Consider the following 17067-nt stretch of genomic DNA (forward strand, 5'->3'; position numbering starts at 1 on the left):
AGCAAGGCACGTTTTATTAAAAAGCGGAGAGAAAAATTAAGGTAAGATATGAGAAAAAATGAAGACAATGTAGGAGTAGCAAAAAAGAGCAAATTTTGGATAAGAAAGAATGAAAAAAATTATAGGGTAAGAAAAAATGAGTGAAAAGAAGATAAAAATAAAAAATTGAAAGAACACAGATTAAGGAACAGGAATAAATTGTCTAAAATAAGACAGAGAGAAAAAATTAGTATCCAATAATAATAAAAATAGGAGTGTAACAGTTGGAGAAGATAAGGGTATGCGTGAACAAGTAAGAGAATTAGCGAGAGAGAGAGAGTAAGAGAGAGTGTGTAAGACAGAGAGAGTAAGAGAGATAGAAAGAGTAAGAGAGAGAGTAAAAGAGAGAGATAGATAGATAGATAGAGAGAGAGAGAGGGACAGAGAGAGAGAGAGAATAAGAGAGAAAGTGAGAGAGTAACAATGAGAGATTGTAAGAGAGAGAGAGTGAGAGAGCAAGAGAGAGAGAGAGAGTGAGAGAGTAATAGAGAGAGAGTGAGAGAGTAAGAGAGAAAGAGAGTGAGAGGGATGCTAAGACAGAGAAGGAGTAAGAGATATATAACAGAGAGAGAAAGAGTAAGAGATAGAGTAACAGAGAGAGAAAAACCTAAATTAATCCACCTAGCGGTCAGACTCAGCCTTTCTCATTCAAACTTATTATTTGTAAAAATAGATTTACATGAATGCTTAAATCCAATAAATGTTTATCCACTCTTTGGGTTCTAAAATATTGATGTTGTAATTAAAGTATAAAATATGAAATTTGACGTAATGTTAGTACTTAAGAAATAGCGAAATAAAAGCAATGACTCTTAATTTCGAACAATTTAATCACGAGCGATGCCGGGAACGTTCAGATAGTACGATACCACATTTAAATCATGTTGAGGCCATATATATATTGATCGAAGCAGGTAAAGTGTTGAATAGTCTTTGAATTTCTGTTCTTTCTAAAACTTTTAAACAGCATATCAAATTGTTATGAAGTTTGTTATTTGTAAGTTTGAGAGATGACTCATTTGTATGACACTAGTTATGTTCAAATAAGTCGTGTAGTACTTGAGATAATAGACTTTCGTTGTTTTACAAATTAAAACATAACGCTTGCTTAAGCTTGATTACAATCAAATGAAAAGGTAACGTATGGGGCAGCCAAACTTTGAAACCACGTGTTCAATCATAATTCATCAGTTAACCCTTAACTAGCCCGTTCATCTGATATCAATATAGTTCAAATCGGTTGTGTAGTTTCTAAGATAATGAAGTTTCGTGATTTTCACATTTCGATACATTACAGACGAAGTTACAGTCCGATTACTGCAAAATTCAATAGGGAGTTATGAGGTAGGTAGACCTTTCATTTGATACTAATTCTGTGGAAATCGGGTCAACCATCTCTGAGAAATATGAGTGAGTCCAAGTAAGTTGTCTTGGAATATGTTTCTTTTCATAGCTGTATTTCACATTTTTAAACATAACAGGCAAAGTAATGATCCGTTTGAAAAAAAAATCAATAGGGTCTTATGGGGCAACAAGACCTTTCATATGACACTAATTTTATAAAAATCGGGCCAGCCATCTCTGAGAAACATGAGTGAGATTAAATAGTCTCCAGAACACGTTTCTTTCCATAACTCCTGAACCACATGTTCAATCTTCATAAAATTCAAAAGTTAAGGGTTTTTATGGTAGCCCGTTCATTTGAAACTAATTTTAATCAAATCAGATGTGTGGTTTCTGAGATATTGATGTTTCGTGATTTTTACACTTTGATACATAACCTCTAAACTAGAAACCAGATTACAATAAAATTCAATAGGGTCTTATAGGGCAACTAGACCTTTCATTTGCAATTAATTTCATTGAAATCTGTTCGGTCAGACCATCTCTGAGAATAGTGAGTGCGAAAAAAGGTGCACATACACACGTACACACCCACACACAAACATATACACCTATACATGCTTATATGCAGAAAATGCTCGATTCGTCTAACTGAGTCGAGTAGTATATGACATTCGGCCATTTGGATCACTTTTCTACCTTTTAATTAGCCAGTGATCGTTAGGAGGAAGTCAGTATGTTAACTTTCATTATGTGATCTCACATTTTCATGAACAACGGACAAAGTTACAATCCGATTGCAATGAAATTCAATAGCAACCTATGGGGCAACTAGACCTTTCATTTGACAATAATTTTGTGAAAATCGGTTCAGCCATCTCTGAGAAAAATGAGTGAGTTTAAACAACCTCAGGATAACTTTTCTTTACATAACTTTTGAACCATATGTTCAATCATTACGAAATTCAAAAGTTAAGGGTTCTGGAGACAGCCCGATCATTTGAAACCAATTTTATTAAAATCGGTTGTGTGGTTTCTGAGATATTGATGTTTCGTGATTTTTACATTTTGATACATAACCTCTAAACTAAAAATCCGATTTCAATGAAATTCAATAGCAACCTATGGCGCAACTAGACCTTTCATTTGCAATTAATTTTATGAAAATCGGTCCAGCCATCTCTAAGAAAAGTGAGTGAGAAAAAAAAGTTGCACATACATACACACACACACACATACACACATACATACATACATACAGAAAATGCTCAGTTCGTCGAAAGAAGTCGAGTGGTATATGACATTCGGCCATTGGGCCCACTTTAATACCTTTGGTTTTTCCAGTGATTGCTATACCTTTCTAGGAGAAAGGCAAAAAAGAGTAAGGGAGAGTAAGCGAGAGAGTAAGAGATAAAGTGAGAGAAAAAGAAAAATGAGGAAAGAAAAAAAGAAGTAGAAAAATGAAAGAGAGAGAAATGAAGAAAGGGACAGAGAGCAAGGAGAAAGCGAGAAAAAAGAAGATGCAAAGAAAAGGACGGAGATAGATGGAGAAAAAAGGTGAGAAACAGGGAGAAAGGGAGAGAGATATATATAAAGAGAAGGAAAAAAGAGGTAAGTCGAGAAATAGAGAGAGAAAATGAGAGAGATAGTGAGAGAAGGAGAGATAGAAGATTTTAATTTGGCAGTGTTTCGGGCGAGAAGATAGAATACTGAAAATTTGGTGATGGTAAAATGAAAAACAAAAAAGTTATGGACGTTTGAGTATTTTGACATTTTCACTCTGAACTTTTTTTTCAGTGTTTTCTTCTAGCTACACATTAAAATGGTAAAAATTTATCACTAAGAGCATGATACCAATCCAACGTGCTGTTTTTGCACCATAATAGATCATTTTTATACTAACTCTGTTGGAACTAAAGTAGCGTAACTCACCGGTAGCGTAACGACGGACACACAAGGTAGCCAATTTATACAGTACGTGTTGATATCAAGAAAATCAAGATTTTGAGAACCGGAAGCTGCGAGATTGATCAGAGACAGGTTTTGCTATTAGTCTTGCGACTGAGGCAGTCCACGCTCCTTCTAAAATTAATGCTGATCGAACGGGTTTTTTGGGGTTTTTTTGAAAAAATAAACGTAACATTTTTGCCTTTCTCCTAGAAAAGTATAGCAATCACTTGCAAAACCGAATATATAAAAGTGCTCCAAAGGGCCGAATGGCATATATCACTCGACTCAGCTCGACGAGCTGAGCATTTTCTGTATGTGTGTGTGTGTGTGTGTGTGTGTGTGTGTGTGTGTGTATGTGTGTGTGTATGTGCAGATTTTTATTCTCACTCACTTTTCTCAGAGATGGCTGGACCGCTTTTCATGAAATTAAATGCAAATGAAAGGTCTTGTTGTCCCATAAGACCCTATTCAATTTCATTGTAATCGGATTTTTAGTTTCGAGGTAATGTATCAAATAGTAAAAATCATAAAACATCATTATCTCAAAAACTACACAACCGATTTGAACAAAATTGGTCTCAAAAGAACGGGCTACCTGGAAAACCCTTAAGTTTTGAATTTTATGAAGATTGAACATGTTGTTCAAAAGTTATGAAAAGAAACGTGTTCTGAAGACTGTTTAAACTCACTCATGTTTCTCAGAGATGGCTGGACCGATTTTCATAAAATCAGTGTCAAATGGAAGGTCTTGTTGCCCCATAAGACCCTATTGATTTGTTTTGCAATCGGATTATTACTTTGCCTGTTATGTTTAAAAATGTGAAATCCAGCTATGCAAAGGAACATATTCCGATGACTACTTGGACTCACTCACTTTTCTCAGAGATGGCTAACCCGACTTCCACAAAATTAGTGTCAAATGAATGGTCTAGCTGCCTCAGAAGACCCTATTGAATTTTACTGTAATCGAACTGTAACTTCATCTGTAATGTACTGACTTGTGAAATTCACGAAACTTCATTATCTCAGAAACTACACAACCGATTTGATCAATATTGGTATCAGATGAGCGGGCTAGTTAAGGGTTAACTGATGAATTATGATTGAACACGTGGTTTCAAAGTTTGGCTGCCCTATACGTTCCCATTTCATTTGATTATAATCGAAGTTAAGCAACTGTTATGTATTAAATTGTTAAAAATACAACGAAAGTCTATTATCTCAAAGAGTACATGACTTATTTGAACATTACTAGTGTCATACGAACGAGTCATCTCTCAAACTCACAAATAACAAACTTCATAACAATTTGATATGTGGCTCAAAAGTTATGGAAAGAAAAGAAATTCAAAGTCTATTTGAAACTATACCTGCTTTGATCGACATATGTGGCCTTAACATAATTCAAGTGTGGTATCGTACTATTTGAACGTTTCAAACTCGTTGATTCCTTGCGATGTGTTTAAAGTCTGCAAATGCTTAACCAATCGGCCATAGGATATGATCAAAGTCAAATAACAACTCGTTTGAAATGATTGGTTGTAATCGAAATGACAACATCCTCGACTGTTGGCTTGTGTACATCGCTTTAACTTCAAATATATTTATATTGAGTGGTATTCGGTCATTTTCAGCAGATTTTCTGGCATCAATCTGACACCGGAAATACCCATATTGGGAGGTATTTAGTTATTTAGGTTGTTTTCCAAAAATTAAAGTGGTCGTCTTTAAATTCAAAATGGTGTCCAGGGTCAATGTTTGGTTTCTATGCATCATCACGTTTACGGAAATATCCATATTGAGTATTATTCGGTCATTTCCCACTGTTGCCTAGAAGTTGCCATTTAGCGATTCAATATGGTGCCTGAGGACAATTGTTAGCTCCTTGCATCATTCTGGTTCCAGAGATCCTCATATTGGATAGTATTTTAGGCTGTTTTTCACAAACCGGTAGTCGCCATCTTGTATTTCAAAATGGTATTTAGGATACTGGTTAAATAAAAACTCATATTGGGTGATATTTGGTCACTTTGGACTGTTTTTCAGAAGCCGAAAGTCGTCATTTTGAACTTTAAATTTGCCTGTGAAATCAATTTCTGTCATCTGGGCGTAATTATGCTTCCGAAAACATTCATATTGAATGGTATTTGGTCATTTTCGGCTGTTTGCCAGACACCGGAAGTCACCATCTTGAAATTCAAGACTGTGTCTGTGATCAATTTTTAGCTTTTGTGCATCTTTCTGGTTCCAGAAATACTCATATTTAATGGGAATCGTCCATTTCAGGCTGTTTTCCAGAAACCAGAAGTTGCCATCTTACAATTCAAAATGTTGTCTGAAGTCGATTTGTGGCTCCAGTGCATCATTACGGTTCCGAAAATACCCATATTGGGTGGTATTTGGTCGTTTGCGCTGTTTTTCCGACACCGGAAGTTGCCATTTTGGATTTCATAATGGCATTTGGAGACAATTTCTGGATTTGAACGGCATACTGGTTAAAGAAAAACTCATATTGGGTGGTATTTGGTCATTTTCAGCTGTTTTCAGAAACCGGAAGTCGCCATCTTAGAATTTAAAATGCTATCTGTGGTCGATTTTAGCTCCTGTGTATTATTCTAGATCCGGATATTATTATATTGGGTGGAAATCGGCCATTTATGGCTGTTCTCCAGAAACCGGAAGTTGCCATCTTAAAATCCAAAATGTTGTCTGAGGTCGATTATGGAACATATTTGTTACCACTCAAAACATTCACCTGCCAGTATGGTTCCATTTAGTTGATTAGTTAGCGAGATGTGCAGAAATTTGTGAAGAAACATGTACTTCCAGAAGAGGGAGGGGCGTCGAACCATTATGGACAAATTTGTTACCTCTAAAAACATTCACATACCAAATTTGATTGTATTTTCTTGATTGGTTCTTGAGCTGTGCGAAATTTGTGTTTCATTTTTATGGGACCCCTCCCTTATAGAAGAGGGATTCGGGTGTCAAACCATTATGTACATTTTTGTTACCACTAAAAACATTTACCTGCCAAATTTTTTTCCATTTGGTTGATTAGTTCTCGAGATGTGCACAAATTTGTGTTTCATCCAACTATTATGGACATATTAGTTACCCCTTAAAACATCCACATGCCAAATTCGGTTTTATTTGCTTGGTTTGTTCTTGAGTTGTGCAGAAATTTATGTTTCATTTGTATGGGGCCCCTCCAAATGGTCGATCAGGATCAATTTGCGAAGTAGCATAGAATGACTTATCTACAAAATTAATATTTTAAAAAAATTCCGAAAACCAATTGAAGCCAAAATCTGGATAAAACTTGAAGATTTCGGGATTGAGTTGTTCGATTGGATCACTGGGAAAAAACACTGGAATAATCCAGTTTCAACTGAACATTCGAAATTCTGCTTACCACAAAAAAAAAAAACATTACAGTAAAACAAAGATGAAAATGGATAAAATACAGAGAGGAACTTTAAATTTGGACGAAGAAAAAGCATAAGTAAGCGAAGCAATAAAAAAGCAATACATAGCAATAATAGAAAAATCGAATAACAGAGAAAGCGAAATTATAGTGTGAAAAGATGATGAACTGATGAAATGTAAAAGATGTAAGCCTAAGCGAAAAGATTAGTGTGGGAGAAAAAGAACTGCGTATAAATAAAAAATTGGTAATTTTTTTTTTTTTGAAAAAATGGAATCTTGAATCTCTAAAATTAAAACAATCTCGGGCCATCCAAAAGAATAAAAATTTTCAATCGAAGCCAAATTTTTGATAGTATGCTATGTAGTATGAAACTGTAACAAAAGTGATAATGATAGAGTGAAATAAAAGTGTAGTGTAAAAGTGTGTAGATTCTGTCCACAGCTCTTGTAAGAATTAATGAAAAAACATAGTTAATATTGAATAGGAATCATTTAATTTTTTTTTTCATTTTTGAAAAATATGTGAAATCTGCTTTATTCTCCGTTAATTCCCTATTTTATGGTCGTTCGTATAATAAAAGCACATGTGCCAAAAATCTGCCTTAATCTACACTTTCAGTCAATTTTGGCACATATCTAAGGTTGAGCTGGTTTATAGTGCCTTTTTCATTAGTAGTACTTCTAGGAAAATTGCTAACAGTTGGTTAACCTTTACTATTTGTTTAGCAATTAAAAAAATCAATGATGGTTGAATTACATCATCTACAGTGATGTACCAAATGAAATGAAAGGTTTTTTTCTCCTTTTTGGCACCTGACAGAGAGCGCACGGGATGCCGGTTGCTTTGTTGTGGTACGACAATTACTGTGCAAGTGCAAGTTCCACACCATTTCGCTATGGATCATCAATTTGGACAATAAATCGTGATGAATCGGTGGGGAAGCAAGGCGATCTTGTCAAGGCGTTCATCCGTTACCTGATTTACGGAGTGTGCTTGTTTATTTTGTTTGACACCCACGAGTTTTTTCTTTCATAGTTAGGTAATTTATTAGCAACTGTCTGGTCGACAATAATCGGCTTTGTAATATCGCATTCTTTTGTGATGTTCCGTGCTATAATCATTTTTTTTGACAATTTTTGGTTTATTGTTTGCTGTCTCTATTTGCTCAAACTACGTGCGAAAACTAACTAAATGACCGTAGTAATATTTATGTGGTCGTTAAAAATTGATCGTCCCGTGGCGCATTAGTTGTTGCGAATATATAATAGCGATGACACAACACTCAGTGCTGGCGGACCTTTGGGTTGATGTACAGGCAAATTAACGCCATGAGACGCGGATTGTCACCAGGTTGTCTCGAATGCATAGAACTGTGGGTGCAGTTTAACGCTTCCTCAGTGGTCCCATTTCCATTCTACCGTGCAACCGTGAGCAGAAGTTTAAATTGGCTCAAGCGAAGACAAACGACCTTCTAAGAATGTTTCAAAGTCAGAACCGTTTTGCGTTCCGTTCGTGTATCGAGTTTTGATTAGTTTTCTCGATGGGCGCTAGTGAAACATAAATACATACCGTAGAATGCACCCTAATGCTTGCGAGGCACGCAAACGGTACTGCTATTAGTGATGAAACCGGCATTTACTTGATACCTGAACGTAAAGATAGTTTTCAGAAATTAGTACACACTAAATAAAATTTGCCAAAAACCTTTTAAATTTTTTATTTTTATAATTGGCTATCTATTAATGTGAAACGTGTTCACTGAAAAATGTATTCACATTCAACCATAAATTGGTTTGAAAAAAAAAAATGTCAGGTCCACAATAAATGTAGTGTACCTTAGACGCTGCTTGCACGGCGCCTAAATATAGCCAACAGATTGCTGTCATAGTTTATTGTTGTTATTTGTCTATGCAGGCACCTGTCATAGCTATTTTTATGCGTATTTGTTTACAGTTGCAAAGCGTTGGAAAATATTTTTATCACTCGTGGCTTGCCGATGACGCGCTTCTGTCGCAATCGCAGCATGACGGACGTCTTTGGAGCAGTGGATTTTATGTCGATCAGACTACACAAATTCCGTTCTGAGTGGAGTGTTTACTATTAGTTTCTGCAAGGAAATAATTTTGAATATTATATTTTAAATAACAATGAACTCACATTTTTAATATTCTTGTAAGAGGTTAAAAACTAAATATAAAATAAAATCAATATATTAAAAATTCCAGGGTTTGTTCTGAACCATTAAAAGAAAGTTCAGCCGAAAAAAACTAGAGATATGTGATAAGTACATCTAGAGCAATCCATATTATAAAAAATGACAAAAAGCTCATAGTTTTTTTGGGAAAAGTTTATTATTGGTTTACTTGATTGTCACACCAAAGGGAACTTTTTCTATCACAAAATTCGCATGCCTTTATTCAAGCTAGTGACATTTTAAATCTCTCTTAATGAGATTATCAGGATGATATGACAAAAATAATTTGACATGATTCGACTACTAACTGAAGGAGGATATTATTTTAAACTAGACTGTGGAAAATTTGTAAACAATATCCTGATATGATTTACCTATACTTTTGCCCAAAACTGTAACAATGGTTAAACAAGTTTTTTATAAAAATCGTTCAAATTTTCAAATAGAGTTTATCGTATTTTTTTATCAGTGCATTTATTTGACATGGCTCAGGATTCCTTAATTATAAAATATTGTCGAAATGTGCAACATGTTGTCAATGTTAGAAAAATGTTTAAAATTTCCTAAGAAATGGTGCGCATCCATAACACATTTTTATCTCAATTTCGGAAAAAAATTAGAGGAAGTGCCTTTTCCCTATTAGAAAAGTTACTTTTGAGGACAAAATCAAGGATGGTAGTTAATCTGCAAGTGTTGAATTTATACTGCCACTTTTTCGAGAGATGGGGACGATCGTGAATGTTCCTAATAATGAAAAGCAGAAGAAAACCGTCATCATTGATCTGTTTATATTTATTGAAAATTCATTGTTTTTGCTTTTCACAGTGAAAATTGTTTCTGAAAGCTGACTCCGAACAATTGAACATATCGCCACCACGACAGTTAAGCTGTTTACTGAAACTGATTTTATTTTCTTCACCCTCTTTACAGGACTGCCGTCAGCCGTTCTTCGGAGGTTCTTTCTTCGATCACGAGGGTCTGCCGTACTGCGAGACGCACTACCACGCGAAGCGGGGTTCACTGTGTGCCGGTTGCTCCAAGCCCATAACCGGACGGTGCATTACGGCCATGTTCAAGAAATTCCACCCGGAACATTTTGTGTGCGCCTTCTGTCTGAAGCAGCTAAACAAGGGCACCTTCAAGGAGCAGAACGACAAGCCCTACTGCCATCAGTGTTTCGATAAGCTGTTCGGATAGAATACCGGCGGAGCGCCGGGGACGATTCTGTGGAGTTGAGAAGGTTTTCTACGTGTTTTTGTTCTTCCTCGTCTATCGGTCTTTCCGATATGTGCGAATCTTTTACTCAAATGACTGCTTGTTTCGTTTCGGCTTAATTTAGCTTATATGTGTATTCTACGTATGAATTCTGATTGAAATGTTTACTTAACACTAACGATAAACAGTTATAAGGGAAGCGTGAAGGAAAACGCTTTTCCAGTAATATAAATATTTTGTTGTTTTTTTGTGTGTCTTAAATTGAGCATACACACACATAAGTTTGCGTAACAAAGTTATAGTTTCGCATTCAGTATAATGCAAAAGTCGAGACGTGTTTGAAAAGCGTAACTGAAGCAACATGCAATGTAACAAGTATTTAACAAAATTTATAGTATAAACGATTTACGACTAGCGGAAGTTATCCGGTGACATGGTCACACTAATCGCGCAGCAGATGTTTGAGTCAATCTGTATTACATTTTCCAACAAAATAATCATGCAACGGTATCAATAAAAGTTCATGGGGATTCTCGAAAATAGTAATGAAAACAATTTTCGAACACAAGAAGCCTGACTTAGTAAAATAATACGACGAATTATGTTCAAAGCTATAAACAAACAGTTCAAAATTAGCGGATTCCTATCCCATACCTGCAAAAACGGAAGCGCTTTCCGATCCAAGGCCATTTAACAGTAATAAAATCACATGCGGCTAATGTTTATCAAACACTATTGAACAACTATTCTGCAAGCTCGCTTCTGCGAGGCTTGAATTATACAGGCACAAGGTAGGATGGTGTTCAGATGATAAAATAGTTGGTTAAAGTGAAATTTGAAACCCATAATAAATCGAATAGATAATTATTCCCTAACATTTAATAAAAGCCGTTAATACAAATAGTTCCACAGGAATGGTGCATCTATTCTCGGTTGGGGACGGTAATTTTATCCGAAATACCTTAGGAGTTTTTCGAATTTTAATGAATTTCTGTTTATCACAAACGATTTTTTTCTCTTCACAATATAGTTTGTTAAATTAATTTATTTTTTCTCTCTTGGACATTTCAAAAATGATTTAAATAGAATTTTGATTTTTTCTCGTGGACAACGATACGTTGTGTCTTATCATGTATGTGGGGCCAGAGTTTTTATGATTAATAAAATAATATAATACACCCTTCCGAGATAATCCTCGTCGAGACCCACATTTCCAGAGACGTTGTTTGTGCAGAAAACGGTATTTCGTTTATTACCTTTAAAGGAAATTTTGAGTTATACCAATTGAATATAGCTATATAATAGTTCGAGATGGTTTAAAGCATGATCCAGTAATATTTAAAACAAAATAAGAGAATGTCCATAATTTTCAGAGGAAAATAACTGAACAAATGGTCTCATACATAGTCTGGTTTCTGATTATAAAGGTAGAAAAATATAGGCTAGTCTGCACCCGCATAAGGTGAAATGAAGAGAACGACGGTGTTTCTATTAGTATTATTGGAATGACTGGTTGGTCCAAAGTGCCACAGGCTGAATAGAGTAATGGTATATTTAATGTATGAGAATTTGCCATTTAGGCCATTTTCTTTTCCATTTTCATCAACTAGCCGTTTGCTTAAAAGATGCATTTTTGAACAGAGTTGGGTCAAGCGTTAATCGCTCAAAAACATTCTATAAATAATATTGGATATAAAGCTTTTTTATGGCTGATCAAAAACTGTTTAGAAGCCTCATATATGCGACCATTATTTTGGTCTATTATTGTGGAATAACCCTGTTTTTCGCACCGGTTCAGCATGGCGCATCACCATAATAGGTAATTGATTGTGCGTGTTACCCCAGTCTAGTCTGAATTTTGTTATGTGTTGTGTGCAGAGTTTCACAGTTGCATAGCAAATGTTCAGCGGTTTAGATTGTCTCGAAGATTTTGTAGCAGTCCAGTTTGCCTGTATCATAACTTCTTCCCACCTTTTTAGTTTCATCTGTATTACACATTTTGATACACCACAGAACGGCTTTGATGCTATCAATTGGACACTCAAGCCTTGTCTAGCAAGTGTATCAGTTTTTTCGATTCCACAGTGTTCTGGAACCCAGCATAGCTTAACCTGGTTTCTATTGGCCGAAAGGCTGAAAAGATACATATTTCTTTCCAGGCAGGTTGCAGCGAATTGAAATACTTAGTCCAGGACCAGTAATCTGTATAAAAAAATATCCCATCCCATCCTGTTAGAGTAGTTGGTCTCCCTGATTGCCATGTTTGACGATCTGTTTCAGTCACCCCGTACAATAAATCAGGATTTAGTCTAGATTCCATTCAGTCTTCGTTCTCTACAACTGGATTCCCGATCAATAAAAAATATCAGGATTGTAACACATCTTGATTTTTTTGTTACGAACTTTTTATATCAACTTGTGTGTAAACTGGGTCTCGTTAATAGTCAAAATATCAAAAATCCTATCAAAATTACTTACTAACTATTACGAATTATAGCAAGTTTTGTGAGGTTTTTGGCAGAAAAAAGATCAGAATTAGTTAGAATGTTACAAATTTTGTAATATATAAGCTTAAAAAACACACCCGTTTGTTATAATCGCTTGATCGGATTAGTTTCAAAATCTATCAGTATACTTAGATGCCCAGTAGGATTACCTTCTAAACAGTAGTTTGCCTTAGAGCACTCTTCTCAGCTTCCATCTGAATGGCATCTAAGGCCAGCATATTTTGTTTTGGGTCTGACTATGACCGTATAAATCGAGTGGATCATCGCAGGTTTTAATCCCCATTTCATTCCAAACGTTTTTTTGCTTACCCAGAAAGCGTTCGAAGCTTTGCTTATCAAGTAATCTGAATGTGAGCTCCAATTTAGTTTCTTAAAACTTCAACAAATCCAATCCTTCCCCTTCCAGAAGCAGGAGGGGTGTCAACTATTGTAGACATTTTTGTTTCCCCTGTTAAAAATTCACCTGCCAAATTTGGTTTCATTTACTTAGTTAGTGCACGAGATGTGCAGAAATTTGTGTTTCATTTTCATGTAACCCTCCCTTTTCAGAAGAAGGGGGGGTGTCGAACCATTATGGACATATCTTTTACCTCTAAAAACATCCACATGTCAAATTTGGTTGTATTTGCTTGATTGGTTCTCGAGCTGTGCGAAAGACTGACAGAAAAGAGAGGGGCGTCTAACCATTATAGACATATTTGATAACCCTAAAAACATTCACTTACCAAATTTGGTTTCATTTACTTGATTAGTTCTCGAGATGCGCAGAAATTTGTGTTTAATTTGTGTGTTTAATTAAATAATTTCAAACATTCTCAAATCACTGATTCCTTGCGATTTGTTTATAGTCTGCAATCAATGGCAAAAGACAAATCATTTGAAAAGATTGGTTCTATCCGAATGACAACATTTTCATCCTTTGGCTTTGGAAATACCCATATTAACCCGAAAAGACCCGGGACGGAACTTTTTTTTTGAAAATGCTCGTTTTCAGCACTGGAACGACCGATTTTGGAAAACTTGGAATTTTATTCAAGGGGAAAGGTAGCTCTAAGTTTTGGTAAAGGTACCACCCCTTGGACCCCTCCGCGTTTTCATGAGACGCAAATATGTCTGTGTTTTTTTCTAATTTTTCAATTTTTTTTTTAAGATTGAGCAAACACTGGGAATTTTCATACGTATCAATTGCTCCATGTATCAAATTATGTCAGGTGGATGAAATATGGTATGTAAGAGTGAATTTTGGTGTTTCCAAATTATTTTAGTACTAAATCACAAAACTACGTATTTTCATAAAAATTCAAACAACAAAAACGTTCTTCAAATTTTAAGCTCTGCATTTTTGCGGTAAGGTCTACTGAATCCATATGCGATGAAATATTTTTTTTTAGCATGCAAACATTTTGAGAAAAACCAGTTGAAATTCACCAAAGTACGTATTTTCATGGAAACCTGATTTTCTCAGTCTCTCACGGTAGATTTCAACTTAGCTCTTCAATTTTCAAGCTCTTTATTTTTAGAGTAACATCTTCTGAATCCAAAGATGCTGAAAGATTTATTCTAGTATGCACAGATTTAGAAAAAAACGAGTTTGAATTAACTAAAGTACGAATTCTTATGAAAACTTGTTTTTCTACAAGTCTGTGTATGCTAGAAAAAATCTTTCACCATCTTTGAATTCAGAAGACGTCTCTCTAAAAATATAGTGCTTGAAAATTGAAGAGCTAAGTTGAAACCTACCGTGGGAGACTGAGAAAATCAGGTTTTCATGAAAATACGTACTTTGGTGAATTTAAACTGGTTTTTCTCAAAATGTTTGCATGCTTAAATAAATATTTTTTCGCATTTCGAATATGGATTCAGTAGAAAACCGGTTTTGTTGTTTGAATTTTCATAAAAGTACGTAGTTTTGTAATTTTGTACTGAAATAATTTGGAAACACCAAAATTCACTCTTACATACCATATTTCATCTACCTGACATGATTTGATACATGGAGCAATTGATACGTATGAAAATTCCCAGTGTTTGCTCAATCTGTTTGAAAAATTAGAAAAAAAAACACAGACATATTTACGTCTCATGAAAACTGGGAGGGGTCCAGAGGTGTGGCACCTTTACCAAAACTTAGAGCTACCATTCTTCTTGAATAAAATTCGAAGTTTTCCAAAATCGGCCGTTACAGTGCTGAGAACGAGCATTTTCAAAAAATCACAGGAGGGTTGTGTGCAAAGCCACGACCGCAAGGTTGAAGTAGAATACTTTTACACAGCTCCACTTACGGCTGTACATTAACCTACGGGCGGGCGATTCGGTTCGCCCCGCTTTTTGCGTTTAGCCTAGCAGAGGCCTAATGCGCACGGCCAACACAATAGAAAGGTGTTTTCACATTGAAAAGACTCGGCTTTACTAAAGTTAGCGTTGACAAATGCATCTACCGCTTATACCGCCGCTATCGTACGAAAGCGCGTCGTTTTATGTGGGGAATGATATCAACAACGGAAAATGACGCGCATCTAAGCACACCCGAACTGTTTCGCCGCGCTGCTTCCATTAACTTCCTTATAACATCCGCCTCATGGAAGTACCGGCCGCACCTACCGCTGAGGCTGTTACCATACTGCTACTGGTACCCAGAGCTATTAACTCTTCAAATAAAGTGTTTTATTTGTCCTCAAAAGAACAATTGTTCAATTCCATATCGGATATAATGCAATCGCATCTCTGTAATATTACCGACAGTAATATTCTTCTGAACAAAATGATCCAACTTTTCCATTAGAGGAAGTGCCGGCTGATGTACGGCAAAAATCTCGCCCGATCGCTCGCGTTGGCGTTCGTTCTCAGGCAGAGGCCTGAGACGTGGTGACCAACCACAGGGCAAGTGATTTGTTTAATTTGAAAGCAGCCACAGGCGCAACCCAGACGGTCCATCCAGTTCACCCTCCGACTAATGAATGTAGCTAGTTTTCCCAGAAACACTCTTTTATAGCCGAAGGGTGCTACGTAATAGGCCACGCCTTTCAGTTCAGGTTTACCATTTCCTTATGTTCTTTAGACGAATTATTCCACAATTCGCATTTGATTTTTGTATCCAGCGAATAAACACCGATGGTGCTCTCACACACGCAACGGTTTTAACCCGTATCTTATTACGGTTTGTAACATCAAGCGATTTCGTTTGCTCGCTGTTGCGTGTTGCATCATATTGCAACTTGGCAGCTGGGAGACGACGAAATTCTGTTTCTGTTGCTTTTGTGAATGCGTTCTAACAGGGCAGTTTATTATTCAAAGTCGGTTATGCTGATCGCAGCCTTTGCGCTGCCCCTACAGTGGGGGGTTTACTAAATAAAGTGAAAAATAGACAACTACAACAGAATTTGATTGCATCCGTCACAGAATGTCTGCTTGTGTTGATGCCAGAAAATTATTAACCTACAATTATTTGTTCATTTGCCTTGAAAAAAGCATTTTGCGGTACAAAATCGGTTACTGATTACAACTTTTGAGCTGCCCTAACATTGGGGGAATTAAGATACACGGACAACATGCACTGTGGAAGCTATATTACATTCAGTAAATTCGATGGGTGCGACAGATTTAAATTGCTAGGATGCAACACAGAATGCCTTCTTGCGTTGACAAAAATTATTAACTTTCAATGACTTGTTTATTTACCTTGAAAAAGGCATTTTGATTTATAAAATTGGATTTCCTGATGGCAATCTTCATGCTGCCTCAACACGGGGGGAATGGCTGTCTGGCGGCACACGCTGAGAAAAACCGCGCTGCTCCTGAGACGTGGTGACCAACCACAGGGCTAGTGCTGCTGCTAAGGAAGGACGACTGCTGTTGTCGTTGTCTAGAACTATTATGAGCGGCTCCGGCTGAAACAGGCTCTTATATAGGCCAAATAGCATGTTTTCAATTGCAAGGTATATGATCCTGTCGACCGTGCTTGGGAAGCAAACATATAACGACCAATCAGAGGTCGAATTTTTCGTTTTGACAAGGCTTGACTATTTTCAATAGTACAATAGTGTGAATTATAAAATTACAATTATCTTATTTTGGGAAGAATCTTAGAAGATTTTCCAATCTATTGCTGCAAGAACGAAGGAAATCCATCGAATACTAACCGATTTATTAGCATTTGAAATTGGACATATTTTTCACTTTTTTCGGTTTTAGATTTTCATTTCACATCCCTATGTAGCCGAACTTCCTGAGAGAAGTATTCTACTTCAAAAAAAAGTTCCGTCCCGGGTCTTTACGGGTTAAGTGGTATTAAGTTATTTTGGTTGTTTTCCAGAAACTGGAAGCGGTCATCTTTAAGTTCAAAATGGTCAATGCTTGGCTTCTATGCATGAGTAGATGAGTAGTATTCG

The 17067-nt window shown here is 36.2% G+C and overlaps 1 protein-coding gene across 6 annotated transcripts in view; it reads left to right on the forward strand.

Annotated features, from left to right (window-relative positions):
• LOC129732733 (paxillin) overlaps window positions 1-11087 on the forward strand; it is a 136238-nt gene extending 125151 nt beyond the window's left edge. For all 6 annotated transcript variants that reach the window (XM_055693874.1, XM_055693868.1, XM_055693875.1 and 3 more), the window contains one exon: window positions 9888-11087. In XM_055693874.1, coding sequence (XP_055549849.1) covers window positions 9888-10154 — 267 coding nt within the window. In that variant the 3' untranslated portion in view covers window positions 10155-11087. The remainder of the gene's footprint in view (window positions 1-9887) is intronic.
• The last annotated feature ends 5980 nt before the right edge of the window (window positions 11088-17067 follow it).

This window comes from Wyeomyia smithii, chromosome 3 (assembly GCF_029784165.1).
Source record: "Wyeomyia smithii strain HCP4-BCI-WySm-NY-G18 chromosome 3, ASM2978416v1, whole genome shotgun sequence".
Taxonomy (NCBI): Eukaryota; Metazoa; Arthropoda; class Insecta; order Diptera; family Culicidae; genus Wyeomyia; species Wyeomyia smithii.